General features: G+C 37.3%; 1 protein-coding gene across 1 annotated transcript in view; it reads left to right on the top strand.

Annotated features, from left to right (window-relative positions):
- PPP2R5A (protein phosphatase 2 regulatory subunit B'alpha) overlaps positions 1 to 27,645 on the top strand; it is a 45,212-nt gene that overhangs the window by 12,295 nt on the left and 5,272 nt on the right. The window contains exons 2-9 of the mRNA XM_005238710.4: positions 6,866 to 7,062; positions 12,265 to 12,366; positions 17,683 to 17,775; positions 19,728 to 19,858; positions 20,070 to 20,129; positions 21,251 to 21,359; positions 23,484 to 23,537; positions 27,504 to 27,554. Coding sequence (XP_005238767.1) covers positions 6,866 to 7,062; positions 12,265 to 12,366; positions 17,683 to 17,775; positions 19,728 to 19,858; positions 20,070 to 20,129; positions 21,251 to 21,359; positions 23,484 to 23,537; positions 27,504 to 27,554 — 797 coding nt within the window. The remainder of the gene's footprint in view (positions 1 to 6,865; positions 7,063 to 12,264; positions 12,367 to 17,682; positions 17,776 to 19,727; positions 19,859 to 20,069; positions 20,130 to 21,250; positions 21,360 to 23,483; positions 23,538 to 27,503; positions 27,555 to 27,645) is intronic.

The following is a 27,645-nucleotide window of genomic DNA, read 5'->3' on the forward strand; positions in this document are numbered from 1 at the left end:
TGGAGTGGCAGATGAGGTGATCTGAACAAACAGTATCTGTTATTGGATGGAAGTTAGCTTTCCAGGAGTACTTTTAGTAAACAACTTTAAACTTATCTATAGCCTAGACTTTGTAACCAACTTTGGAAACTTCAGTGCTGTCTGTGATTAAAGGTCTTTCATGATTGTTGTCCTCGACTAGTTTTACTTAATGTGATTTGTTTTAATTTTTTTTCCTCCCTGACATGTATCACAGAATTAATCTTAAATGCAGAATATTCTAATGAGCAAAACTTGTGATTTCTTGGCTAATTAAAAAGAAAATGGAGACTTACTTGGATGGCAGTACCATTTTTAGCAAGTTGGTGGGTTTTGGCAGTTTTAATTTGACTTTGCTTAACTGCTTGGAGAAAGGTATGTATTAACTTGGATAGAATGTGCTATAGAGACAGTTGAACAAGTAGTGTCACAGTGTATTTTTTGAAGTATTTTTTTATGCAGATCTCTTGGCACAAGGCCTGCCTGATGACCATCTGTGGAATAGTTTACCTTTAAGTGGAAGTACCGCAGAATCTTAGCTTATCTCAATTGCTCCTTTGCAGTCCTTTTGATTTCTGAAAAGAAGAGCTTAAGTGTTAGCATGAGCATAGGATCCTAGATGTGATTGACCAACATGCCTTCTGTACCTTTAATTCTGTGCCAAGTCTTTGTTTTGGTTATCTCCTGTATGTAGTACGAATTTCCTTGTAGCATGATGTTTGAGAATACTGTTCTACTTTGTGGTCTTCCAAACCTTCTCTAGTGAATAAAACTACTACTGCATAGGGAGATGGTCAGATTTTAAAGATACATTATGTTCTTTCTGATTCCCTTATCTGACCTGGAAAGTTGGAGCTCTGTTTACTGAAAACACGCAGAGGAACTTACTCAGCCCTTTCCAGAGTTCCAGCAACAGCTGTAGACTTTGGGGTAACAGGTAATCTGGAAATAAATTCTGTTTGAACTCTGAGTGAAGGGGGCAGAGGGAAAACCTGCAACCCTAGTCTATTAAGAAATGGTACTTACTCCTTAGGGTGGCAAAGTTTTTCTGTGTGGAAAACCTGATAATACCGTTGACAGGATTCCTTGGATACCTAAGGCACTGTGTGAGTGCTCATCTGAGTAGCTCCACTAGTTTCAGTTGGGCTGTTGAGCTACTAAAAGCTGGAATTGTGGGAGCTTCTCTTACAGGTGTGCAGTTACCAGCATATGTTATAGACTACCAGTATGGCCATTTATACTGTGAGATTTTATACAGGGGTTACATTTTTCTTTTAAAAGGAGTTTAAAGCTATTTAAAAAAACAAACAACAAAAAACGCAAAACAACAAACAAAACCCAAAAGACAAAACCCAAACAACAAAACAAAAAAGACAAAAAAACAAAAGACAAACAAAACAAAACACACACACACAATGCCCATCCACTCTCCTGCCCCCCCCAACAAACTCGCTGAAATGTATTATTCAAAAAAGTAGATAACAACTGAAAAATCCTACTTACACATCTCTTACTTATATAGTTGGTTGGTTTGGCTCCAAAGGAGATGGTGAACTAACTTAACAGCTCACTACAGCTGAAAGGAGTTTCTGCTCCTATCACTGATCTTGTGCTAGTGCTGATGCACATCGGGCCCCTCCAGAAGCCGTTTAACCTCACTAATATGGCCATGTTATTGAGTTAAAGCAGCTCACAGAAGAGTCTGACAAGTTCCAGAGCCAGTGTTGAGGGATAGATGTGACTGGAAGCAGAGGAGGGGAAAGGAGAAATAAATGGCAAGGGGGTAGCAGGGAGAGAGACAGACCTCTCTCCTTTTCCCTGTCAGACAACTATTTCGTTGCCTGTCCAGCTGCATATGTAGACCTCTGCAAACCTGGAATTGCACTTTGTCTCCTGTTGTAACATCAATTGTATCAAAACTCCAGTTCCTAACAGTGCTTTACCATGCCTATAAGCACTGACACCCAGAGAGATCACAACAATAATGCGCGCACACACACACAGAGGACAAAAATAAGTCTTAAATTTAGGTTAGACAGGACTCCCTATGCCTGATTTATGTAGGCTAGGGCAGAGTTTACCAGACTAACCCCTTTCCAGACTTCACAGTACCTTTTGAGAAGAGCAGGCTGTACCACAGACTTGATAATTTATTGATGTAAGGAAATACATAAAAACCCTAACATAACAAAACACTGATGTCTTACAGTACATGTGCTTCTCTCTCCATGTCAGTGTTAGGGCTTCATTCTGCTCTAGCAGATCTCCAACATTGAGTACAGCTGCATATACCACAATAAATCTAACTGGATGATGGAGAGTAAATGCTAAACTTAACACTGTAGAATGTGACGCAACTATGGCACGATCATTAGTCCTTGTCTGTATTTCGGTTTGTCAGGGAATTATGTAGAAGCATAAGATTGCCCACCAAGTTCAGTTTACTGTAAGGAGATTCCACAATTTCATTGTCCTCTGTGTTTGAAAGGGTTGTGTATGAACTGCTTTAAGAAGCTGTCAAAGGAGAACTTCATGGTTGTTTCTCTGGCTTCTGCATCTTCCTAGGGTAGCTTTTCCAGGAAAAAGTAGGAATACATATTACAAAAAAGTAATGTTGGAAACTTCTTGCAAATGTCTGAGAGGGTTTATTTTGTATTGGCAGGGAAAGTATGTTTTTTGAACTTCCAATTTAGTATAGTTGAGAGAGGAGTTTTTGTGGACTTAAGACGCTTGTGGTTCCTGCCACTGAAGCAAGGATTATGTTAGGTTCTCTGGCTTTGTACAGAAGGTCTTGGGTGAACAATTCTGTTTGGAAAGGAGAAGTATCTATCTTTTCCTTCCAGGAGAAAGGCTTGTAAACATATGAGATAAATATACTGTGGGAAGATGTCGTCATGGTCCCCCGACTAGTGATATGGTGGTGTTCGTCTCTCCAGTTACATGCTAGTGAGGTGGTTCTGTGATGGTGAACAGTCTCTTATCTGTATTTTGTTTGGGCTGTCCCTGAAAAAAATAATCTTTTAACTCAGCGTTCCATGCTTGGACTTGGATTGATGATCTTACAATTCAAAAGCATTTGTTTTGGAGACAAATCTGTACAATCATGCAGTTTTAATGTTTAATAACTTCTGCTCAGGAGGAACTTTCAAGACAACTTGTTTGTAACTTTTTATCCTTTGATACTGTGGCTACTGTCTGTAATGATGAGGATTTTGTAAATAGTGGAAATAGTCTGTTGAGAATTTCAGTTTCGTGAAGTGCAACAATGAAAGAACTATTTTCAACAGTTACAAACATTTTGCGGTCTGTTGTGGAAATGGCCAGAGGCAATAAATATATTTAGAAAAAGTCATGGTTAAAGTGGATCATAATTTACAATAATCCTTTTGGTGTTGGATGGAAGCTTTTGGTTTTAGGATTTCCTACCATCGTACCTGATTAAGAATCTGCTTTCTGTGGCTGCCCTAAATCTCATTTCTACCTTCCCAAGGACCTCAGATCAAGTTGCAACCAACATTTCAAAGAATGTATCAGTGGGTTGAAAGAATTTCCTAAATTGTGCTTCTGTTGAGAAGCCTCTAGAAAATAAAATTGAGGCAATTGCATTTTGATCACCTGGATCAGATGGTGTGTAGACCATTTTCTGGGGTGTGGTTTAATGTGTCTTGACACTCTTCTAAACAGGATTAAATGCCTTTGTTCCTTTTTTTCTGCTTTAGGCTTCCAAGTGTTTTGTTTCCTTTCCTCCTTTTCTTCCTACAGTGTCTTTTTCAACAACATGAGCAATTCAGGGACAGGCTGGTAATAGAATTCGGGCTTCATTTTTTATTCTCCCACTGCCCCCCCAATACAGCCTGTCAACAGGGTTATTTTATTAAGGCATCTGCTGTCTGCTTTGAACCTATATTATCTTCCATGGTCCTTAATGTATTTAGGGCGTTTGAAGAAAAGCAGTTATCTTGAACTTCAGATGTATGGTGTAAATCTTGATAGATATTAAACTGAAACTGGTTTAAAAATCATGTTACAGTTTGTTAAACTACTAAAGCTAAAAGCTCTGCTGTTGATACAATTATGGTGGCACAGTTTATTTTATTTATAGAACCGGAATAAACTATTGCAATAAGATTTTATTGAGGTGTAGAGTTATCTAGTTTCTGTTGTGCTAGCATAGTTAAAGATAGTTAAAGACAAGGCTTTAAAAAGTTAAGAACACTTGCCCAATACAAAAACCTTCCCAAATCACTTGGTGGTTCCCATGGTACCTCTTGTAACATTGCTGGGATAAATGTGCCATGTGTCAAGCAGGGATTGAGCACATGAAGACAGGTAATGCTGATCCAACAGAACTGGCTTTCTTGTGACCTTATTTATTACCATAGTTGCACATGATTTTTGTCTCTTGCAGATGTCTTTATTTTATGATTCCCCTTATAAGTATGGAAAATGGGTGTATGTGTAGAAGAAAATACTTTCTCAGTTTTTCTTTAAGTAACACTAACCAAACAAATGAATGGGCAGGTTTTTCATTTGAGAAAATGTCTAATTGAGATAGATCAGATTGTACCTCTCCTGCCATGTATCACCAGTCCATTGCATTAGCAATCTGTGTTACTCTGATGTCTTAACTAAAAGTGGCTAATGCAGGGATTGCTTTGATATTCTGGGGAAGGTAATAAGTGATTTGATTTTTGTCTGGATTCCTGTTAGTTGCTTTTAAACTTAGGTCTTTAGTCTAGTTTTAACCACTGTTAGGAGTATTCAGATGCTGTCTTCTGGTTTCTGAAACTTTACGTAAGATTTGGTTAGTGATACTTCATTTTGTGTAACATCAACTAAATACACTGCATTAGCTGTGCCTCCCTGCTGGGCTTTTGTAACTTGGAGTATGGTTAAGTTTGTTGTGAGGAAAAATAAGAGTAGGTTTGACTGCTGTTTGGGTCTGGCTGTCAGCTTGGGGCTAGTGGCAAGGAAAGCTGTCCTCCCTGTGTCGGTTCCTTAAATTAGGCTTTTTGGATTTTATCCTCAGCATGTCACTGTTATGCTTTGTTGCTATGATACAGTACTTACTCATGCAATCCACTGTAGAACGTTAGAAGATCTAAGCTGAAATGTTACGTAACTTACAAATGTTTTTACAGCTGATGTTCATTATCTTGCAGTGTAACAATTCATGTCTTTGTAGTTATCTGAGCGAAATAAGTGTCTTGCAAGACTTTTATTCAAAAGAGAAATGGTTAAAATTGCAGAATTAACATTCAAAAGTATGAATTGTTCTTTATGAGGGACTAGTAATCGCTAGCTTTTTCAAAAGCTTACTCAAGTTGTTATGTTCAGTTAATAGGTTCATAACTGTCAGATGGGGAAAGGGAATACAATATAATATTCTGGTGTTTGAACTTTCAAGGCAGAGGGAGCAGTTGGGATTATAGCGGAGATGTTTCAGTCCATTTTAGCAATTACTTTTTGCTTATGGAAACAAAAGAATTCTATCAGATAATTACTGAATAATACCACTGTTGACTTGTTCCAGCCACTAAATGGAAGGTGTTTTGGTAAGAAACTTGAGGAACTGGTATTATCAAAGAGTGTTTGAGTTATTAAACTTACAAACTTAAAATGAAGTTTAATTAGAATAATCTTAACAGAGAAGCATGAAAAATTTTTGTAATTTGTTCAAATTTTAAAGTGAGACTCTTAAGATTTTCCATACTCAGTGTTACAAGGCAGTTGCCTTTTTCTTGTCTTGATCATTTCCTTATGAAACTAGCAGTGCTAATATGAATACTACAGTGAATCAATGAAGCTAAGGGATTAGTAGTCTGGCTATAGACAGGTCTTGAAAATTCTTCAGGGGGAGAGCATTCCTTATTGGCAGATAAAATTGGAAATAAGTTTTTCACCAGAATGAGTGAAATGCCAATTGACTGATAGAGGAGGTGATGCTATGTTCCTGGAGTGGCTTAGAACCCCAACAAACAATTAACAATATGAATGAAAGGCATGTTAAACCAATTTTTCAGTTAAAACCTTGGCTGCTTTTGTTGTGATCATGCAACTTTTAAACAGTTAAAATATTTTAAGGATGTATTAAATTTTTGAAATGTACCGTTCTTAATCCATCTTTTTAGGGCTAATGTGAAATACTAATGGAGGAATTTTGCTTATCAGCTTACAGTCTCTGCACTCTAAAATGAAAATGGCAAGTCATAGCCAAACGCTTTGTCTTAATAGACCAAAAAAGCTGGAAAACCTTACATGACTAAGATTGTAGCAAATTATATAGACCGAAGCATGAAAATTCAGGATTAATCCTTTTGAAATATTGGAATTGATTCTTAAGAGAAACATACATCACATGATGTCAAAAGTATGTGAAGTATTTTGCATTGGGGTAAAAAGACAGGGTTTCTTCAAAGCAGATTTTACAGCTTTTAAGCAGGTTATGTAATAAAGGATTAGGGAACAGAATGAGACAAATCGGATGAATGAAAGGTTAGTATGATGCACTGCTTCTGTGTATGACTTCTGGTGAGGGAGAGCTGGTATTTATTAATGTCTGTGTATATCAAACAAAGTTAACTCAGGAACTTGTTTTCCATAAATGTATTTATTGCCATATGTTTATCTGTTACTACTTGTATGAAATACAAGTTGTGAATAGCAGGTCATCGATTCTAACATACTTAAACAGATATTTTCAGTTTTGATTGCTGACTATAGAGCATACTATTCCCCATAATAAATACCTGACAGTTAAGCAAATTTTAGTCAACAAAACAGATTTAGAATTCTGACTTTGTGTCTATAGACTTAAGTTGTTTTGTTTGTTTTTTTTCTTTTATAGATGCCACCTTCAATGAACAGCAAGATCTTTTTTGTCAGAAGTTGCAACAGTGTTGTGTACTCTTTGACTTCATGGACTCTGTTTCAGACCTGAAAAGCAAAGAAATTAAGAGAGCAACACTGAATGAACTGGTTGAATATGTTTCAACAAATCGTGGAGTGATTGTTGAATCAGCTTATGCTGACATAGTGAAAATGGTAAGTAGAATGCTCTTGTTATATTTTGAATTTTAATAAAACATCTTAAACTAATCAGTTTATGACTCTGATGGCATCTAACTCGGAATTGCTGTTGGTTTTTCTGCTTATACAGTATAATACAATTAGTTAATGATAACTTGGCTTACAAGGTTGCTTAGAAAGGCTTGTAAAAACAAACAACTTCTAACTTAATTATTAGCTGAAATATGATGCGTTCAGGTTAATTACAATGAAAAATGGTAAATTGCAGATGCTTGCAGTCTGGGTAAGCTTTGAAGTTGTTCTGTTTTAGAAAATGGCACTATTTCAGTGCTGCCTGTCTTTATTTAAGAATGGCAGTGGAGTGATGAGCTAAAGTTTTCTGGTAAAGATTCTTGCAGGTACAAATGTCAACAGAAAGATTTATCAGCGTAAGAAGGCAACTCTACTTTTGTAAATACTTCATATGGCTGTTTGTTACTGTTTTGGCCTTGGGGAGCTATACTAGAGTAGCGCGTTAAATACTTGAGTTGTAAACCACGGATTGACTTGTACTGTGCAGTTTCTACTAATGGCTTGTTGAATAAGCAACAAAATATTTGTGGTTGTTATCTGCTGACTTTCCCAGGTTTTTTATATGCATTTTCAAATGCTGCCTAAGGGATATTTTAGATATGCCTGTACTCCATATACAGGGACTGCAAATGAAGGACATTTGACAATAATCTGAAATATTTTCAAATTGTTTTTTCTAGAAAATGGAAGTGTAAAAAGCATGTGTTCAGTGCCTGTGCATTTAGGCTAATGGTTCTCCAAACTCTGGATAAGTTTCCTTAGGCACAATGCTGACTTTAAAAGTAACTATCAGGAACATAAACAGACCAGTTCAAACATATGCTCTATTACTTTTGCAGTTTTCTATACAGGGCAAGCTATTTTTTCTTCAAGTTTTGTTTGGGGTTTTTGGGTTTGGGTTTGGGTTTTTTATTATTTTTTCTGCAAGCAGCTGATATAAAAGGAAGATCAGATCTTTAATATGAGTAAGCGTAGAAATTCTGCCATTATACTGAACGGCTAGGATTATTGAAACCCTTTTAATTATTTTGGCTGTTCCACCAGATGCTTGTTAAGTTTTACAAAAGATCTAGGACGCTGAGGCTTTTTGTACAGTTTGGGTTTTTTTGTGTTTCTGTCCTAAATGTTTTTTACACAAGAAAATAAAGGACAGAGTATGTCCACCTCTTCTTTGTGTGGGTGCTTTATTTATTTTTTTTCCTGCTGGTGGCAGCGAGCCCTGAATCTTTGCAGTATTTTCTTACTCTGTGTGCCCTCTATAGCCTCTTACTAGAAGAAAGAGTATACTAACTAGCCTATTCTACTTGTTGAAGGGAGATTTTCTTTTATATTGGAGTTGTTTTCTTTTCTTGGAGATAAGGTAGTGTTGAGCTGTTCTTTTGAGGTTATTGTTGTTGTGCAAATGATTGGGCTCTGCGGATGCTTGGTTTTCCTTCCATAACAAATTTCCATCTCCTTTTCTACCCTAAAATGACAGAAAATGAAGGCCTTAAATGCTCAGTGAGAGCTTTTTTCAGAGCTTGAGACAAAAGATCCCTCCAAGCCTGAATCGTATTTCTAGTCTCCCTGGCAACTGGCAGCAGAAAAGGTCTTTGCTGTGAATTAGGACCAAGTACCAGCTTTCAGAAAGAACTCTGGATGGATCTCTCCCTCCAAACAACACGTGTGTCAGGCTTGAGGCCTTTCTTTGTAGCAAAACTTCTATGAGATATAATACTTATTTTATATATATATATTTTTTTAATTTTTAGACTGTTCAGTGTTACTACATTAAAAGAAAAATCATTAATTTTTTTGCAGAATTTGAAGGATAGAATTTTTGGGATGAAAAAGTAGTAATCAGCCTTAATGAAACCCAGTAATCATCTGACTGGTAGTAAAGGATGAACAGACTCCAAAAATTCCCTGAAAAAAGCCAGAGTAGCATCAGTGGCAGAAGCGGAGCCAAATTCTTTCCAAAGTCCCTTGTCTTTTCCTAGGCCTGGGACACCTTTCCTCCAGCTTGCAGAGGAAGCAGCCCAGTTTCCTTGGAGTCGCCCGAGTCTTGGGGAGGCAAAGTCAACAATCCCTTACAGATATCAAGAGGAAAAATATGTTGTTCCTGGCCAGTGCATAGGCAAAGTCTGTGCAGGTGAGGAAGTCTCCTAGTGTTCCTTCCCTTCACATGGTCTCTGTTACCGTGATAGCTCCTGGGCCAGTACCACACAATGGCTTGTGTAGTTGTCCCTGTTCTGCTTGGATCCCGAGGTAGGGAGCACTGGTTGAAATGATACCAGTGTTTTTTCAAGCCACCAAGGATGGAACAAGATCATTAAAAAAATATCTTTGTTTAGGCAGATGTGCAGGATGTCTGCTGTAGGTTATCTTTTTGGTGCCACAGGCAACCTGATTTTCCTCTAACTTCTTTGCCAAAGCCTTTGAATTAAGAACTGAGGGAGAATTTTGCTTACAAGTAGTTTTGCAGGGATAGCACAGTGGCCTGTGCACCTCCTTTCCAGGTCATCTAAAACTAGTATCTTCTCTGTTTGGAAATTCTCAATTGAAAGAACTCTGAAAGTAGTAGAAAATTAGGGTTTGACATTGTGAACATTTGAAGTTTTAAAACTTCCTGGGAACTTAGAAGGCTCTAGCTTTTGTCAGGTTTGGGAGCATAGCAGAAATGTCACTCCAGTAAACATAACTCCTCCATCTCTTTGTGCCTGCCAGCCTCCCCTCGTTCCCCACCAGCACCTAAAAATCCAACATAAATGAGATTGTCCTAGCAGCTTGCACAAGCTGTGAATTCAGAATTCAAAAAACCATTGGGTACCCCGTCTGCATGCCCACAAATTGAAATTGAATCTACTATCTCTCCAAACGCTTAGCTCCTTGGGAAGTGGACAGACAATAAGGGATGACTTTTTTCCTTTTTTTTTTTTTTCTTTTTTTTTTTTTTAATAAAATATAATTGCTGTATCTTAATACATTAACTGGCACATTTTCAGATGTCACTTTCACAAAACTTTGAGATGTAATTTCAAAAGCTAATGCTGGGTTTCTCTGGAAACCTATCCAGCTGTAAAAGCCTTTTATGATTTGTATTTCTTAAATCACAGTTTTGTGATAAGGCCCCTCTTATGAAGGAAAGGGGATGTTTTTAATAATATGAGAGGATGTAAAGAAGAATTTGCTCACAGAAGAACAATGGGGAGTTTAATCCAAATCACAGGTTTTGATCAATACTATTGGCAAGACATTAGAAAGAAGCAAATGAGACAGAAAGCGGAAGTATTTCAAACATAATGAAGTAAATGAGCTATTTCTTTAGGGAGACAGGCTAGCACAAGCACATAGAATAAACTGTGTACCATTTTTAAATTTCATATGTTCTCAGGAGACTGATAATGCTAGTAGAAGTACTGAATACTCTGAAAATCATAAAATTAGTTTACTAAAGATCTGGCTGAGAGGTTTGCTCTTTGTTTCTGCTACAGAAGTATGTTCAGTAGGTAGTGCCTTTGTTTTGGGCTTGAAACTTGCATTCTGTACTCTGAGGTTCTGTGCTAAAGTGTTGACTGGTTGGGTTTATCAAGATGCATCTAGAAATAAAAGGATGTGTTTTTGAGAGACATTACCAGAAGACTTGTAAGCAGAGGTAGGGAGGTCTCTGTAGGGGACTGATCTGTATGTTGGATGCTTTTGTTGATTACTTATTAAGAGTAGACAATACCAAATAACAGAACCAGGACTGTAGTCTTGGTTTTCGGGCTTGGTTAAAATTCACATTTCCTCAAACTCCTATTTCCCCCTCCTCTCCAAATGCCTCCTTGCCCCACCCCCCAGCCAGATTTTCTTGTGCTCCAGAATCTCAAGTCCCTTGTGTTTACAAAATTAAAGGATAGCTGTACTGTTTTAGGGTTTTTTTTCTGCTGTACAGAAAGCTAGGAGACTGATGTAGTGCCCATCCATACAGAACATTATTGCCCTTCTACTCTGCTTTACTACATCTTGTCTAATGAGGCAGCTGATTCGTCTATGCAGAGCCAGCTGGGTGACTTCAGGATCTTTTAAAGTCCTTTTGCAAGATTCTTCAAACACCTTGGAGACTCCATGGAAGCTGTACAGTAGCATTTGCTGCAAACTGTCAGATATTTTCTTTTGTGTTTAGTAGGCTTGTGTGGTTAGCAGCTATTTGAAACAGATTTGATTGAAAAGATGAAAGAGTTTGAAAGATGACTGGAAAAACTGGGCTAAATATGTTCCTGAAAAACTAGTAGAAAACGCAGAAACTAAATTAACTTTGTTCTCTTTTGTTCATGTTAAAGATATTTTAAATCCAGTATGTTACATCTGGCAGAAGAGATGTCAAAAGAAAAATAAATGTCATCTGAAAGATGGGTCTTCTATCCAGACTTCTTTATACGTCAAAAATCCTTGAAGAAACCTTTTTACACTTGTGCTTTTGAAATTGATTTCATATGGCTATATCATACTTAAAGTAACTCGGTAGCTATTTTGGGTTGGTTTGTTTTTTTTTTTTCAAAGTTACTGTGTTAAATCAAAAAGTTACAATTGTTAAGTGTTTCTGACTTTCCAAAACCTTGAAACACTTTGAAATTATGAAAGGTGAAAAATTGTACACAGATCGTTAGTTCTTACTTGAAAGTGAGAAATACCTTTAAATTAATTAAAGCAAAGAACTCTAAGGTGTATTTTTGGAATTGTCTACCTTGCACGTGAAGAGAGCTCTGTTTAAATCATAATTGGTTAGTCATACTGTATTTGTTGTTTTATATAAAACCTCAGTTCTCAGTGTCACTTAGTTAAAAATTGGTCTTTATTAAGAAGAAACTGAAATTTTCTTTGAACTTTTATGGTTTCCGAGAAAAATATTAAATAAGATCGTGTCTAGCTACAAACTTATAAAACAGTTGAGACAGAAGTTACTTTCTTACTGTTTTCATAGGCCTGTTTCAGACTTTTGACTGTCTGGATTTAGCAGTTCTGAAAAAAATAAAGAATAAAATCAATGTATCATAGTACTTTTTTTTTTTTTTTAAATGGTTTTGTTTCATGCAGTTTTAGGATAAAAGCAGTACCTTGCTGAGGATGATCTGTGGAAGAATAAAAAGTGATACAATGAAACAATTTTCTTCTCTCTTGCAGATTAGTTCTAATATTTTCAGAACACTTCCACCTAGTGATAACCCAGATTTTGATCCAGAAGAAGATGAACCAACTCTTGAAGCCTCATGGCCCCACATACAGGTATGTGATTCCTTTATTTTCAAGCCTTCTTGTAAGTCAAGGACTGTGAATGGATACTTGAGTCATTTTGTGCCTTTGCTAAGACTGTCAAAATTGCTTTTGTAATACAATGAAGTTTCTATACTTGAAAGGGGAAAAAAGTGGTGCTTTTCTTAACATGTATAAATATGGCAGAATGTAAGTCTTCCAAGTTGCTTAAATACCTTTTTTTTTTTTTTAACAGTGACTGCACTGTTTAAGTGTGGTCTATGTATGTCTTAAAAATATCCAGATATTTTAGGTAATTATGTTCGTAAGAGGTTTGTTTTCTGCACTTGAGCAACTTTTTTCTGTGATTTCAATAAACTATAAGTGGATGTTAACAGTTAGGTTTCTTGTAACTAATAAAAAAGTGGACTAATACCCTTAATTTGTCTTTTGAGCAAGAAATAGATATCTCCTCATTCTTTCTACCCTCTTCCCTCCCTTTGTGCAAAAACTTTACAATATAGGCGTTGTTGTTTGGTAACAGTTGGTTAGTTATTCTATTGTTGCACTCCTGTGCCAATCTCGTGATTTTTATAGCTTTGCTGTATCAATCACGTGATTGACTTGCAGTCTGCTGAACTTCTTTTATTTTCTTTCAGTTAACTGTTAAAAGTTGAACCAACCTAAATCCCTTGTAGTCATCCAAGTTCATATCTCGGGTAGTTTGTTGCTGAATTTATTTAAGTAATATCTGTTAAATAAGTTATGTAGCAAAACCTAGCAGCAGGTAGAAGATTAATAGCTACACACATCTGCATACCATTCTCTCCCTTCTCAAGAGAGTTAAAGTACTATTCTGTCCCTATAATAATACAGTTTTAAGGTATCTATGAATGCTCTTATTTAAAAAATGGACTTCTAATACTGGCTATAAAAAGTACGTGTTCAGGATAATACTTGACATGAGAAACGAGTTACCACAAAAAAAAAAACCTGCGCAGATTAAAGGCTGTGATAATAATGATCTTACTTATCTATGCCTGATTCTAATTCATAGGAGAATTGGCTAAACTGAACTAGATGAGAGTCTTGATTTTGTTGGGGTGGGAGGGTGCAAGGCCGATGCAAATGTCTGTTATAGTCAGAAGTGGCATCATCTGCAAAATGTTCTCTGTCTCTCAGCAGTAAAATTTGTAAATGTCAGCTCAGTTCACTTTATGTCATAAGTAACCTATAGTTCTTTTTATAAAAAAAGATGTGGTTTCTGCAGCCAGTTCACAAGCTTTAGGCTTGTCTAAGAGAAATTGAAAGAGGTTCATAGCCCGTGGTACTATTCGAAATTTTATTTTCAGCTTTTTCCTTTACCTTTTTCCAAATTGAGTTCTGGCCAGGCTGTCTGATAATTCATTGTGGATTTCCCTCTCCTGCATCAGTTGTTCATCCTGTTCTTGGAATAGATTGCTCATTGCAGCACAATGGAAACAGTTTGTGTCTTCCTCTCCTTTCTTTTACAGTGCATCTGCTACTGGCTAGTAGAAGACAGAGTTTGGTAACTTTTTTTTTTTTGTAAGGTATGAGCAGCCAGTGTCTGTTGTGGCTAGGATGCATTCTTGTTCCCCTGTTGTTGTTCCTCATCTTGTTCCTCTGTTGCTGTTATGCTTCTTAAGTTTGCAAACATTAGCATACAGGAGAAGGGAGAGGTTGACTATCCAGAAATGGAGATTACAGCTTGCTTCCTGAAATGCCTTGGAGAAAGCTTCATGGATTTTCCAAGGCTTCCAAAGATTTCCAAAGTTATTTGTTACCTTTTACCAGCTGTACATGATCTAGGAGCAGTGGTGCTCATTATCAGGAAGCTAGACAATTCTGTAAGCATCAGAACTGCGTATATACTCCTTTAGTGCACAAAACTTCCCTGCAGTACAGTTCAGATACTGGACTATTGAGCACTAAGTTTTGTATTTCTGAAAGTTCTTTAAGAACAAAAGCAGCACTCATGGTTCTAGAATTACATGTGTTTATATCAAGCATTCAAGTGGTTACTAATACAGACTTTCCCTATATTAGAAATGAGACATGCAACTGATGGATTTGTCATCATATATTGAGAATCTTGCATTCATATTAACTTGCTGTATTTTATAGATGAGATGTACTTTGGGTTTGATCCTAATTGATACCCTAAACTCAGTCTTGGACAGTTTGTACCAAGACATTACAGAATTATGCTTTAACTTAGTTCTTCTGCTTGAAGTTTATTGCAGTCCCCATATCTGTTTATGGAAAGAAGCCATAATAGTCCTTCCTCTTTCTGTCCCTTAGGAAAAACAAAAGATAATTCAGTCTTCATTTGTAAAAGATGCTGTATCCCATGACAATTCTAGTGGCTCTTTTTCTGAATCCTTTCAAGTTTGAATAAATTTCCTCAAGTGTGTGTAGGACTGTGCATCTCTGTACTGTCAGTATCTTCCTGGAGTATCCCAGGATTTCATCTGTCACTTCCAAGGCTTCATCGCGTAGATGGATCTTATCATCCTACAGTTAACCCTTTCTCAGTTTAAAGGCTTGTAAATGCTTAAAAGATGCTTTTTCTTGGATCCTGAACTGTAACTTGGCAATCCTTGAGTTTCGTCCTGTAGTTATTACTCCAGGCCTTTAGGATCAATTTGTTCTTATTGATAACCTGCCATGCTTTTTTCTTTTTCTTCTCTCCCCTCTGGCCCTGGTGGTAGCTTCTAATACCATGATCATCTAAGCAGTTATCACACATGACTATTCTTTGTTGTTGTCACATAGAGAAATACTTAATACAGGAACTTATTACAGAAATATTTAATGACATATAATTCCAAAATTAATCCTGTGAAGCTGTGCTAATAACCTCCCTCCAGCCATATATTTCCCATTTCAATACAAACCACTAACAAATGTATGTAGTTTCTGGCTTGAAAAAGATCAGTAGAGCATGGAATGGCTTGGGTCAGAAGGGACCATTAAAGATCACCTAGTCCAACTACCCTGCAATAAGCAGGGACATCTTCAACTAGATCAGACTTCTCAAAGCCCTGTCTAGCCTGGCCTTGAATATATTTGCAGGGATGGGGCACCTACCACCTGCCTGGGCTGTTCCAGTGTTTCACCACGCTCATTGTAAAAAAATTCTTACATCTAGCCTGATTCTGCCCTCCTTTAGTTTAAAACCATTACCCCTTGTCCTTTCGGTACAGGCACTGCTAAAAAGTCCTCCCCCACCTTTATTCTAAGCCCTCTTTAAGTACTGAAAGGCCACAATAAGGTGTCCTCAGAGCCCTCTCTCCAGGCTGAGCAACCTTAACTCTCAGCCTGTCCTCACAGGAGATGTGTTCCCTCCCTCTGATGGTTTCTGTGGCCTTCCTCTGGACTTGCTCTAACAGGTCTTTCCTGTACTGAGGACTCCAGAGCTGGCTGCTTTGAGGTCGGTCTCACCAGAGCAGAGCGGCAGGGTTGTCTCCCTCAGCCTGCTGGCCACACTTCTTTTGATGCAGCCCAGGATACAGTTGGCTTTCTGGGCTGCAACCCCCCATCGCCAGGTCATGTTGGGCTTCCTAGTAAACCAACAACCCTGAGTCCTTCTCCTCAGGGCTGATGTCAATCCATTCTCTGCCCAGCCCAGAGTTGTGCTTGGAATTGCCTTGACCCAGGTGCAGGACCTTGCACTTGGCCTTGTTGAACTTCATGACATTTGCATGGGCCCATCTCTCAAGCCTGTCAGGGTCCCGCTGGATGGCATCCCAACCCTCAGGCGTGTCAACTGCACTACTCAGCTTGGTGTCATCTGCAGATTCGCTGAGGATACACTAGATTCCACTGTTTATGTCATTGATGAAGATATTAAACAGCCATGGTTGATACCTTTCTAAGATGAAGAATTGAGTGTGGTAATATTAAAGATTCTATTAGATTGTCTATTACCAGGTTTTTATAAATTCTGTCCTGTGTTGTCTATTGTGCAATTGTGTGCTATTGTGTTTATCCACAAGATGAAAAATTAAGGCTGTACAGGGAAGCTTGGGTTTTAATACAGTTCTGTTAAAAGAAATTTGTATATGTTTAAACTGCTGATATGAAAAGCTCTTGTTACAGTCTGTCAGAGGGGAAAAAGACCGAAGGGGAGCTTGGGTTTGTAAGCTTCAGCTTTGCAGATACAGCATACCCTCCTTGAGGCTATGCATAAGTAACTGTCATCTCAAATGTTCTAGATAAAAAGTACTTATTGTCAAGCACTTGTCTCAAGTGGACTTCATAATTATAATTATGAATTAGGTGTTGGCTCTCAGTTTAATAAGTACTCTTAGTGGTAATAGTTGAAATACATGCCTTAGAGTGTGACCACAGCTCTGTGTGGGTTTTATTTAGAACTCCTGTCAGTGATGTCTTTATGTATCTAAATTGCATTTTAGTATTATTACTAATCAGTTGTTTATCTAACATGACGTTAAGAAATAGGTGTTGAGAACGTAAGCAGCCCCAAATGTATCTAAACATATGACATCTTTCCTGTCAATTCTGTCTTAATTAAGAGATGCCTTACATGTATTTTATAGGTCTGCCTTTGTTATGGAAGTACAGTATTTTGTGTCTTGGACTTCACATGAGCCCCAAAATATGGGGCTTTGTGCTCTGGCTTCTTCATGCCTCTCAGCTACCTCAGGCCCTTGCTAGCTCTATCTGCTGTCTGTTTTTCTATCTGTGGGTGTTGCAGGATCATAACGAATGGGGACTTGAACTCAATAGAAATAATACACTACAAAATATAAGGGATGCTGAAGATAAATCTGCAGAGGGTCCTGTTGTTTGACTTGAGCATCCAGGATATAGAAACCTAATGTTAAGTGAAACTCAAGTTTCTGTGTATTCGTTCAGCTTTTTAATACGACTTTTCACATTTAGAATTTGCAACTGAAACTTAATTTCAGGAGCACTTAGCAGATTTTTCTTCATCTGTTTAAAGAATTATATGATGTTAGAGCACTTTACCTTCAGTGCTGAGAAGTGTTTGGTAACTTATTTCTACATAATAAATTCTTAATATAGTAGGAAATGTGAATATATATAATACTTAGAATTTGTTTTTTGTCTAAGTGATACTTTCAGTAGATTATGTATTAAGCTGTGACTCTTCTGGGAGTTAGTGTTCTTGATATTACTGTAATTCTTCCAGTAAATTCCAGAAGAGGCTGTGATTAAGCAGTGATGTGTTAGGCTTCCTTTAAGCATGTAAATAGTCCCACTGACTTTGTGGTGGTGGCAGGGCTGAGATCTGTTATGGTGTATATAGTAACTTCAGATTTTTCATTTCAATGTTTGTAGTTGGTGTATGAATTTTTCCTGAGGTTTTTGGAGAGCCCGGATTTTCAGCCTAGCATTGCAAAGCGATATATTGACCAGAAATTTGTACAGCAGGTAAGTAGAGAGTTTTCCCACCTCCAGATTTAAAGATCAGCCCTCAAGCTTAACAGATGGACTGTACAGCTAAGGAGAGTATTAAAACTTTCATGTTGACACAGGGTTAAATTTTAGTCGTTCTAACAGTGATTTCTGCCAAACACTAAATAAATAGCACATCACACCAGTTCAGGCTATATGTAATCAGTAACTTCAGAAACACTGTTTTCCACTATCAACCTCAGTGCTTTGCAACGCAAAATATTTGTCATTTTTAAGTACAATTTGTGTTTTTAATGATTTGTAACTTCCAGTCAGTAACTTCAGATCAGTCAAATGTGCTAATTAAACTTTTGTAATGCTTTTATTTTTTCATAGATTTATCATGGGAAAACTTAAAGCGAACTTTTTCCTGTAAAAAGTTCCTGTACTTATTGTACATGAAACATGTTCCAACATCTGCTAACGTGACTGGACAGGGTCATTCTCTTTACTATTGTGTGTTAAACACAGAAGGAAAATCTAGTAAGAAAGCACATAGGAAAATCGTGCTTCACCATGCAAAATAACTATGAGCAAGAAAGTGAAGTGAGATACCATATTAAATATAACTTCTCAAGGAATTAGGCTGTAGGACACCATAACAATTTTTGTCCAAGGTTAACTCAGTTTTTTACCATGTCAAGACACTTGTTTGTCAAGGAAAAGCTCAGTATTTGAAGAGCAAGTGCTGGCAGGCTATCACAGTGCAGCAATGAAAAGGAAAAACATAGCTGGATGTTTTCCCTCCCCACCTTCAGTGACTGCATTTAATTTCCACTTCTTTGGTTTTACTGTTCTTGTTTATAGGTGTTTCCTTCTTCTCTGTTTTATTCTATTTTTCCAACAAAATTCAGGCCTGAAGCTGCTGCTGAACTATTGGCTGTGGGTACCAAATTTACTAATTGACCCATGGTTCTTAAGTGCCACATTGCAGAGTTTCAATTCCTGACATTTCACTTGATCTTCCTCTCCAGTACGAGAAAGACAATGCAATGAACAGCTAGCTATATGTGGAAAGAAAGTGGAGTAGTGACCCTGAGAAATTCCTTCTAAATATAAAAATGAAATGAGCCTGAACGAGTTCCTGAACAGCTCTTTCCCGTCCCATATGCTCTTTGGTGTAGACGTACCTAAGCTTACAGACCTGGACTGAGCAGGAGCTGTAGCGACTGCTTGAGCAAAGTTACTGATTTGTTTAGCACAGTTAGCATTTCTGAATACGCTCTCAATTGGATGTGCAGGGAAAAAAACTACTAAAATAATGGTCCAGTGGGGTTGGAATATCTTTTGATGTCTTCAGGTGAGTAGGGTGTTTTCTGTATCCTTGGAAAACTTTCTACAAGGAAAAAAATGTGTGGAAAATCTTGCTAGCTTATTGTGGCATTTAGTCTATATTAGCAGAGAGTCAGTTATTATTACATATCTTATGCTTAATTTAAGACCTCCTCCATATAAAATCATTAATTTTAGTGAAATTTCTTGTAAAGGAATGCTTTTGCTTAACCTTCAAGACACAAGTAGCTTTTTTGGGATGAGCAGTACAAGATTTTAATTAAGAAATTGTAGATATCTGACACAGCTTTGATTCATTCTAATTTCTTAAAGACCAAGTGTAAATCACTTAGCTAAAGGTTTGATAATCTCATTCTTATTTTGTTATTGTAATAGTTGTTGGAATGGCTTTATCTATTGCACACAGACATTTGAAGGGAATGAAGCAGCTGTTTTGTGGGGGTTTTTTTAAGTTATCAGCTTTATTTAAAATCCAATTTTGAAAATACAATGTTGACATCCAAATAAAATTTTTGGCTAAACTGATTCTAATTTTTCTGATTTAAACTTGTAGATTAAAGATAAAATTTGAATTGGTTAGTAACACAACAAACTAAGTCTTTCAAAAGTAATAAATTTCAATTTAATTTTTAAAGTTATTGGAGCTCTTTGATAGTGAAGACCCTCGAGAACGTGATTTCCTGAAGACCGTTCTTCATAGAATTTATGGAAAATTCCTTGGTTTAAGAGCATTCATCAGGAAACAGATTAACAACATTTTCCTCAGGTATGCTCTGTGTGTGTGACTAGGTTGAGGAATAATTTATCTTGCCTATATGGTCTGGGTCTGCAGTGATTTATTCTTGAAATAAAAAAAACTGGGTTTGATCTGTGATCTGGCTTTCAAATATTTAAAGCTTATTACAGGTTATTTCTTTGGGATCTGTAATCCTCTGTTTTGATTTCTGAGGGTTGTCTTTTTTTTTTTTTTTTAACAGGTTTATATATGAAACAGAGCACTTCAATGGTGTTGCTGAACTTCTCGAGATATTAGGAAGGTAAGTTTGATCTGACAGAAAAAATGTTATTGTGGGTGCTTGCTTTAGTTTTCTTGCTTTGGGAATGGAGGGGAAAAGAAATGAGTGATGATGTGCAGTCACTGATATAATCTAATAACTGCCTGGGTTACCATATGAATACCAATTCGGTGCAAGTTTTAAAGATGACTGGCAAAATATTTCTCAAAGGTCCTTGTTTGTCAGTAATACCTACTCTTGCTTATCTTATATCTGATAGATGACTTATTTGATTCAGAAAATGAGTGTTAACTTATGCCCTCATGCTGAATGAAATGCTTTAATCTTCATTAGGCTGGTTTTCTTTAAATTCTATTCAGGAAAGCCTTGTAAGTGCTTGGGTGTTTTGGTTATCTTTTATGACGTTATTTCACTAATTTTAATTTTTAACTTTTTTGTGGTAGTATTTTCCTGGTTTTCCAAAACTGTCACATACATTTCACAATAGAAGATTTTATAAATATTACTGGTCTTAACTGAAAATCCAAACACTATGAAACTATTGTGGAACCAATTTTCATGAAAATCAAGTCAAAGGGATAGCATTATTTTCTCAGACTTATCTAAAATGTAGAGGGGAGGAAAAAAACCCAGCCTCTTCCTGAAGGACTTTTGTCTGTACGACTCATCAGCTCTTAAAAACAAGATTACTGAATCAGTGAGATAAATTAATAACTTTGAACATTTGTTTTGAGACTGTTGAACAACCTTTCCCTACAGAAACAAACTGCTGTTAAAATAGTTCAAAATTACATGCCATCTATTTTTTTTCTCTGCAAGTTGCTAGTGATTGTGGATGAAATGGATCAGCTTCCTGATGCATGTGTCTAAGCTTTACAATTAGCAAGACTTCCTGTAGATGATTCTACTTTAAGGGAAGTCATGATAAAAATACTTCAGGCCATCTACTATGGTTCTCTGGTATTCCTGCCAAGAGTCTAAACTCCTATACCAACACTTTAAAGGTTGTGCATGTATAGAGCTATTTTATGAAAACAGTTTTAGAAACTGAATTGAATGTCTCTTGAATTTAGAGAAATTCTTGTCTTGCTAGGAAAAAATATTTTTTAATAAAAATAAACCCTGCTTATTCATGTTTTCAGTATTATCAATGGTTTTGCACTGCCACTGAAAGCAGAACACAAACAGTTCCTTATGAAAGTTCTGATTCCCATGCATACTGCAAAGGGATTAGCTTTGTTTCATGCACAGGTAAGCTTTTGCCTATTTTTAAGTGGTGGGGGTTTTTGTATTTGCATTTGAAACTAATGAAACTTAAAGCAGTATGCGCTGTAATATCAATATTCCAAAACATTTGCAAATTCAGTCACTCCTGCTTTAAAGATCTTACAGATCTGATGTCTAAATGTTAATTTTGAGATAATTAGCACATATTAAAAGTAAAAGAATATAACAGTGCATCGAAGTCATGTCACCTAAGTGAGAAGCTTTTTTGCTTGCTAGTCTTGTCACACTTCAAGCTTCATTTAATCTTAGGACCTTGTGCTGTTAATCACTTCCTTTATGTAACCTAAGTGCTGTGCATAAAGGAACCTTGAGTATGGCCAGGTACTCTCCAGAAGTGTGGGTTTTTTATTTCTAAAACCATACTAGTGATGGGGAAGGGTGGAGAATGTTGGATACAAATGGCAGATATGTATAGTAGCTGTCAGAATGCTGCAGTTCTTAATTTGACTTCCATTCTTATACGTTGCACATTCAGCATTTTATTTGAGGAATAATGTATATACTTTCTAGACATATGGCACTTGAGTATTGACTACATTTGATGCAGACTTGCAAGTAATTCTGCTGTGGCTAATTAAAAACTTGCTTTGTTAACTTAGCTCACTAATACAGCTCCTTAGAGACTAAAGATACACGGAAATGCGTTTCTAATTAAAGTGAAATCATTATGACTAGTCTACAAGCAGGATCAAGTCAAAAGCTCAGTTAATTCCTAGTTCTCATATAAAGTTTTAACTTAATTAGATCACTTGTCTTTGTGGTTTATTGCTATGCAATAGGCTGCTCTGTGGTCATGTCAGTGATACGAAAGGGACTGGTCACTTGCCAAAGGTGTCTCTGGTAGGTCAGTACAGCAAGATATCCTTTTTTCTGGCTGATACGTTCAATGTGGTTCATCGGTACCTGAAAAGGTCCTGTTAATTCGGCTGTACTGTGTACCTGGAAGTAGCATTTGGTTTGCTGACCAGGCTACTCATCTGTCGCTCCATAAACCACTAGTGCCACATGCAGTTTCAGCACTCTGTGTTTCTGGTTTCACACTAACCGGCAGGTGTAAACCCACACTGTATCTGCTTTGCAATCCGGAGAGGCCTGGCTGCTCTTACAGCACAAGTTTAGCCTACTCTTAAAAGTTGGAAGTCTTAAAGCTGAATTCAGTTTGAGTCTTTGTGTCTTTGAACAATAAAGCATTACTGTACAACATATATATAATGGGATTTTATGAGATTAATGTGTGACTTTTTTTTTTTTTAATCTACACATATGCATCCTTAGCCTAAGGGTAAAAGAAATAAATTAGACCCATTGCAATTAGCAGCATTGTAATTATCTGCTTTGGGATGACAGATTAAAAAAAAACAACAACAACAATGGAAAGAGGAAGCTTGTATTCAAGCATTCCAAGTATTGAAATGTACATTATTTTTGTCTTGGCTTTATAGTGTGAGAAGAAAAATAGTGTGACTTCTTAAAATCAGTCTTAATGGAATCTAGGAATGTAACTACTTTAGTAATAATATTATTGTATGGTTTCTGTACTGGGCAGAGGTATGGTTGTTCAGTTAGTTAACTATGTCCTAAGTAACTAAACAATAAGTAATTATAGACCGTATAATGTTACATTTTGGCCTGAGAAGATCCCTGGACGGAAATCACTAGTCTGGGAGAGCATGCTGGTGATTTAATCACATTATACTTCCCCCACTTCATACACTCTTCCACGGGCATTTGTTGTTGGCCGTTGCTGGGGACAGGACACTCAGCTGGACAGATGTTGCCTGATCTCTTGATTTTAAACTTTGTCAAGTTTAAAAGCAATTTTCTTCTAGGATGAAAAAAAAGATGATTTTTGATATACAGGAAGTTTTTATAAGATAGAGCAGGCCTGTATATCTTGCTGCTTTAATTACAGTTTTGTTTAGTTTGGAAGAATTTGAAATGGCTGTGTTAGGGGTGTTTTGGGTTGGGTTCCCTCCACCCCACCCCCCCAATCTGAAGTGCTTCCATTATAAATTGTGATATTTAGTTATGCTGCAATGTCTAAACAATGTCTGTTTAAACTAAATAGTCATATGACTTACATTCTAGCTCGCCTATTGTGTTGTACAGTTCCTGGAAAAAGATACAACTTTAACAGAGCCTGTAAGTGTTCTTCAGCTGAATGTTTTTCTATTTTTAATTTCAAGTGAATATTTCAGTGTAACTTGTTAGAATTGTATAGCAGTGCTATCTGTGCTGTCTTGATTAATGATCCATAGGTATTTTTTGGGAAAAATTAATTTAAATCCAGAACAGTTGTTAAGAAAATTCTGGGTTTGAAAGGGCAGTTATCTCTTAATCTGTGACCAAGATAGAGCACAAATTTAAGTAACAGTTTGAACCACTGATACCATGCAAATTACCTCATGCGAGAAAGTGTGTAACAACATGTATTCCTTCCTGCTAAGAACTAACATTTTAGTATTTTTGGTGCTGATGGCTTGTGCCTAGCCACTGCATAAAGCTGAAATATTTTAGGGAATAAACAATCCCAAAATAAAAGTTGGAAAGAATAACAACACTTTATTTAGACAGGAAGAACTCTGAAATTCCAAATGTGATGTTTCTGTTCTGTCTCTTAATTTACTGGGGTGCCTCTTGGCAGCTATGATACAGGTGCTTCAGGCATCAGTGGCTTTTGCCTGACTGAATCTCCCATGATACATATTGACAGCTCAGCTAAAAAAGGGGGTTGCAGTGCTTCGTGCAAGGGCTTTGGCAATGCCCATAAAGAAGAATGCAGGCTCAGGGCAGTGCAGTGGCTCATGGGGACAGAGATTCATGTCAGGCTAGCTAGAACAGGAGCTGGTTTTAGCTGGACAATCAGAAATCTTTCTGTTACGGTTTGCTGATATTTATAATAGTTTATACTTTTTTGTGACAAAAAAAATGAAGAGCTTACACAAAACCTAATTTTTTCTATAAAGAAAGCAGATAAACAGCTTTGTAGAAACAATATGGATCTTTACCAGTCTTTCAGTGGAAGCTTGTTTTCTGCACAGCTTAAGTATTGATGTTCCTCGTAGAAGACCAGTTTCTCTGTAGATGGTGGAAGGTGGTTGGCCTGACCGTCTATAAACTTGCTTTGTCTGCTTGAAGCATCTTCTTTCCCCCTGAACTGCAGTGTTGACAGCTACATCGGTCAATAAGCTTATTTTGTTGGGATAGGGCGAGGAGAAAGGAGCTGCTTAGGCCTTATTCCTTTAGCCAAGTGATAAAACCACCTAGGCATTTTGACAGTTAAAGCTGACAAGTGAACAGAAAACGTGTAATGTTGCATAGAGCCCTGCAAGTGATTGAGTGAAGTAACAACATGACAAAGTTAGAACTTCCTGATATAAATTTACAGAACTATGATGCTGGATCCAAACCCAAACTTTGAAGTAAAGAAGGCAGGGTTTTTGAAGTGGGAGTGACATAGTGCAATTCCGAGACTTCATCTGGACTATAGTATATACAGTTCTGGTTGTCTCGTCATCAGTAAAGATGAATTCGGAATGGAGAAGGTAGAAGAACTCAGTGCAGAGTCATTGCCTGTACGTGCTTTGGTCATTACTCTGAGTGTATGGTAAAATTTGCTTTATAAAGGAGTAAAAAGTAAGAAGTGAAGCTTTAAGAAACTTTCTGAAACGCTTGAAAAATAAATGTTAAAGTTTGGGGCAACTGATGAGATAGCATTTGAAATTTTTTTTTGGCTTTAGGTCAAGTAATATTTTAAGAACTCCATCAGAAGGCGCTCTTCACGAGTACCTTACTGTTATTTTTCTGGCAGGAATTGTCACTCAGGGTCAATTTAGAGGACATTCAATCTGAGCTCTTGTAACTATGGTAGTCTGCCTTAGGTCAGTCCTGTGATGTTTGCAGAGCTGACAAGAAGAGTTTGTTACCTAACCCTGCTAAGTGCAGTGGCCTTTACATTGAAGAAATCAGGCTAAAAATGCAGTCCTTGTATGCAAGATAAGTTTTCTAGCAGCTACCTGCTGTTGTAAGTCAGTATGTAGTAAGTATGGGAATTTTGTAGCTTGGATTTATCTTAAGTGTTTCGTATAGTAAAAGCAGCAAGATTTCAGATCTGCTTCATGTTGAGTATTTCTTTGAATAAAATCTTTGCACATCAATGTACATGTATCAGCTCTTTCATATGAAAGCACAGACAAGATGGAAACTGATATTCTTTCTGAGGAGCAAAGAATAGGTATCTTGTTGAGGTCTGCACTGTTAGAACAGATTATTTCTTTATCAAGTTGAGAACGTGTAATGTACTCAGCACCCTTACAAGTGCTGGAAGTTGGACTCTTCCAGCTGAATCAGTTTTATGTTTTCAAGACCACCAAATGCATGCCCCAGTTAGGGGTGTGTGCTAGGTTCTCACAGCTTTTCTTCGGCAAATGTGCCTGTCTGAAATTTTTTTGCTTACTTGCATTGTTCTGGGGGAAGGGAAGGTGTCGGCAGCGTAAGCTATTGCACCTCTAAACATTTGGTTTGTTCTTTCAAAATACAAAATCTCAACAGTACATAACGGAGTTAGTCATGAGCTAATTAACAGAAAATGGCCCTAGATTTAAAGTGTACTTACATAGACTAAATTATGAATCTAGAGAAGCAAGTGTAATTATTTAACGCAAGTTTGACTCATTGATAGTGGAGAGAAGCAAGGGTACAAAGGACTGCCAGGTCAGGTAATTGCAGTGAAATGGAGGAGCACAAAGTTTCTCCTCCCCCCTCACTGTGCCATCTGCCCCAGCTCCTCTTCTCTGTCCGCGGAGGCAGCAAGGAGGCCAGGTCAGCAGCAGCCGAGCAGTTTGGGGAGGGAGCTCAGCCTCTGCGGGCCAGGCGACAAAGCTGGCCAGGGCCCTGCTCCTTCAGCAGGTGTCAGGTGCTGGTGTTGGTATTTCAGCCTGCTTGGCAGAACTGTACGGACAAGGCGCGGTAAGGAATCTGTTCTTCCCTTGTAACCTGCTTTGTTTCCATAGATTTGAGCATAGGCCTTTACCAGCTGCCTGAGGTTTCTGCATTTGCTCAGTGTCATTTGAAGTGATGTTCAGTTTTGTAGTGGCAGGATATGTGAGTATCCTAGGATACAGACTTGTGGGCACTTAAAATCATCTTAACTTTTTCTTTGGAAAGTCACTTCTGATAGTACACATAGTTGTGAATAAGACAGTTGGGAAGCTGGGGGGGAAAAAATAACATGGCAGAAACCAAACATGGAAGTTGAATAGAACTATTCTGTTCAAATAGTTGACTAAGTTCTGCAGTTGGGTGTGATCAGTTAGGTGCTTTTTTTTCATAAAAATAGAGGTCCTTTCCTCAAAATGAAAGTTACAAGGCTTGGAGAATGTTTTTGCTTCTAAAACATAGTTACAGCTTTTTTTTTTTTTTTTAGCCAGCATTAATTTTGTAATTTAGATGCCATGTCAGATGTTTGTTTCTAGGAAACAGGCCTCCAGCCTTTGTTTGTTGTGTTCCCCCCTTTCCTCCTGAGGAGCATACTTTCTAATTAAGCTTCCTGAAGGTTTTTTTTCCCCAGTCCTTGTGTAAGGCAGTTTCCAATGTAGATACTGGAATATATTTTCCCTTCATTTTTCTTTTTAAGTTTCCAGTCTTTGACATTTCAAATTCTAGAATTTAAGAGAAAGTGGTAGAGGCCACGGCTCCCCTGTACAGCCATTTGTGCAGTCAGCCTGTATCGCTTGCTTTCAGGCTTCAAACCTTGATGCTGAGACAGGTGCTCCCCCAAGTGTGGATAAGTAGAAAGACATATTCTGGGAAATCTAGCTACAAAATCAAATTGTTATCAGCATCCTATCAATTCATCCATGTACTGGGATGGGAGCGGAGTGTGAACAGTAAGCAAAGACTTGTGAGGGTCTAAATTATTCTGCTGACCTAAACAAGATAAGTATTTAAATGAGACAGCACAGTTTATTTTCAGTGGAACTACATTTAGCTGTGTTCAGTTTTCATTGAACCTCTGGATAAAGAAAAGCAAAACTAGTACTTTTTTAGTCTTATCAAATATGTAATGGAAACTTGTTCTGCTTTAATTTGTTTGTGTTTTCAATATAGGTAATCAGAGGACTGCTCAAATTTTGGCCAAAAACTTGCAGTCAGAAAGAGGTTGGTCTTGTCTGTTTTTGATGTCTGCTGTGATGTGACATGTGGTGTGGCAGGTTCACGTGCTGTACCTCAGCTGTGCTGTTCAAGAGAT

The sequence above is a fragment of the Falco peregrinus genome, chromosome 11 (assembly GCF_023634155.1).
Source record: "Falco peregrinus isolate bFalPer1 chromosome 11, bFalPer1.pri, whole genome shotgun sequence".
NCBI lineage: Eukaryota > Metazoa > Chordata > Aves > Falconiformes > Falconidae > Falco > Falco peregrinus.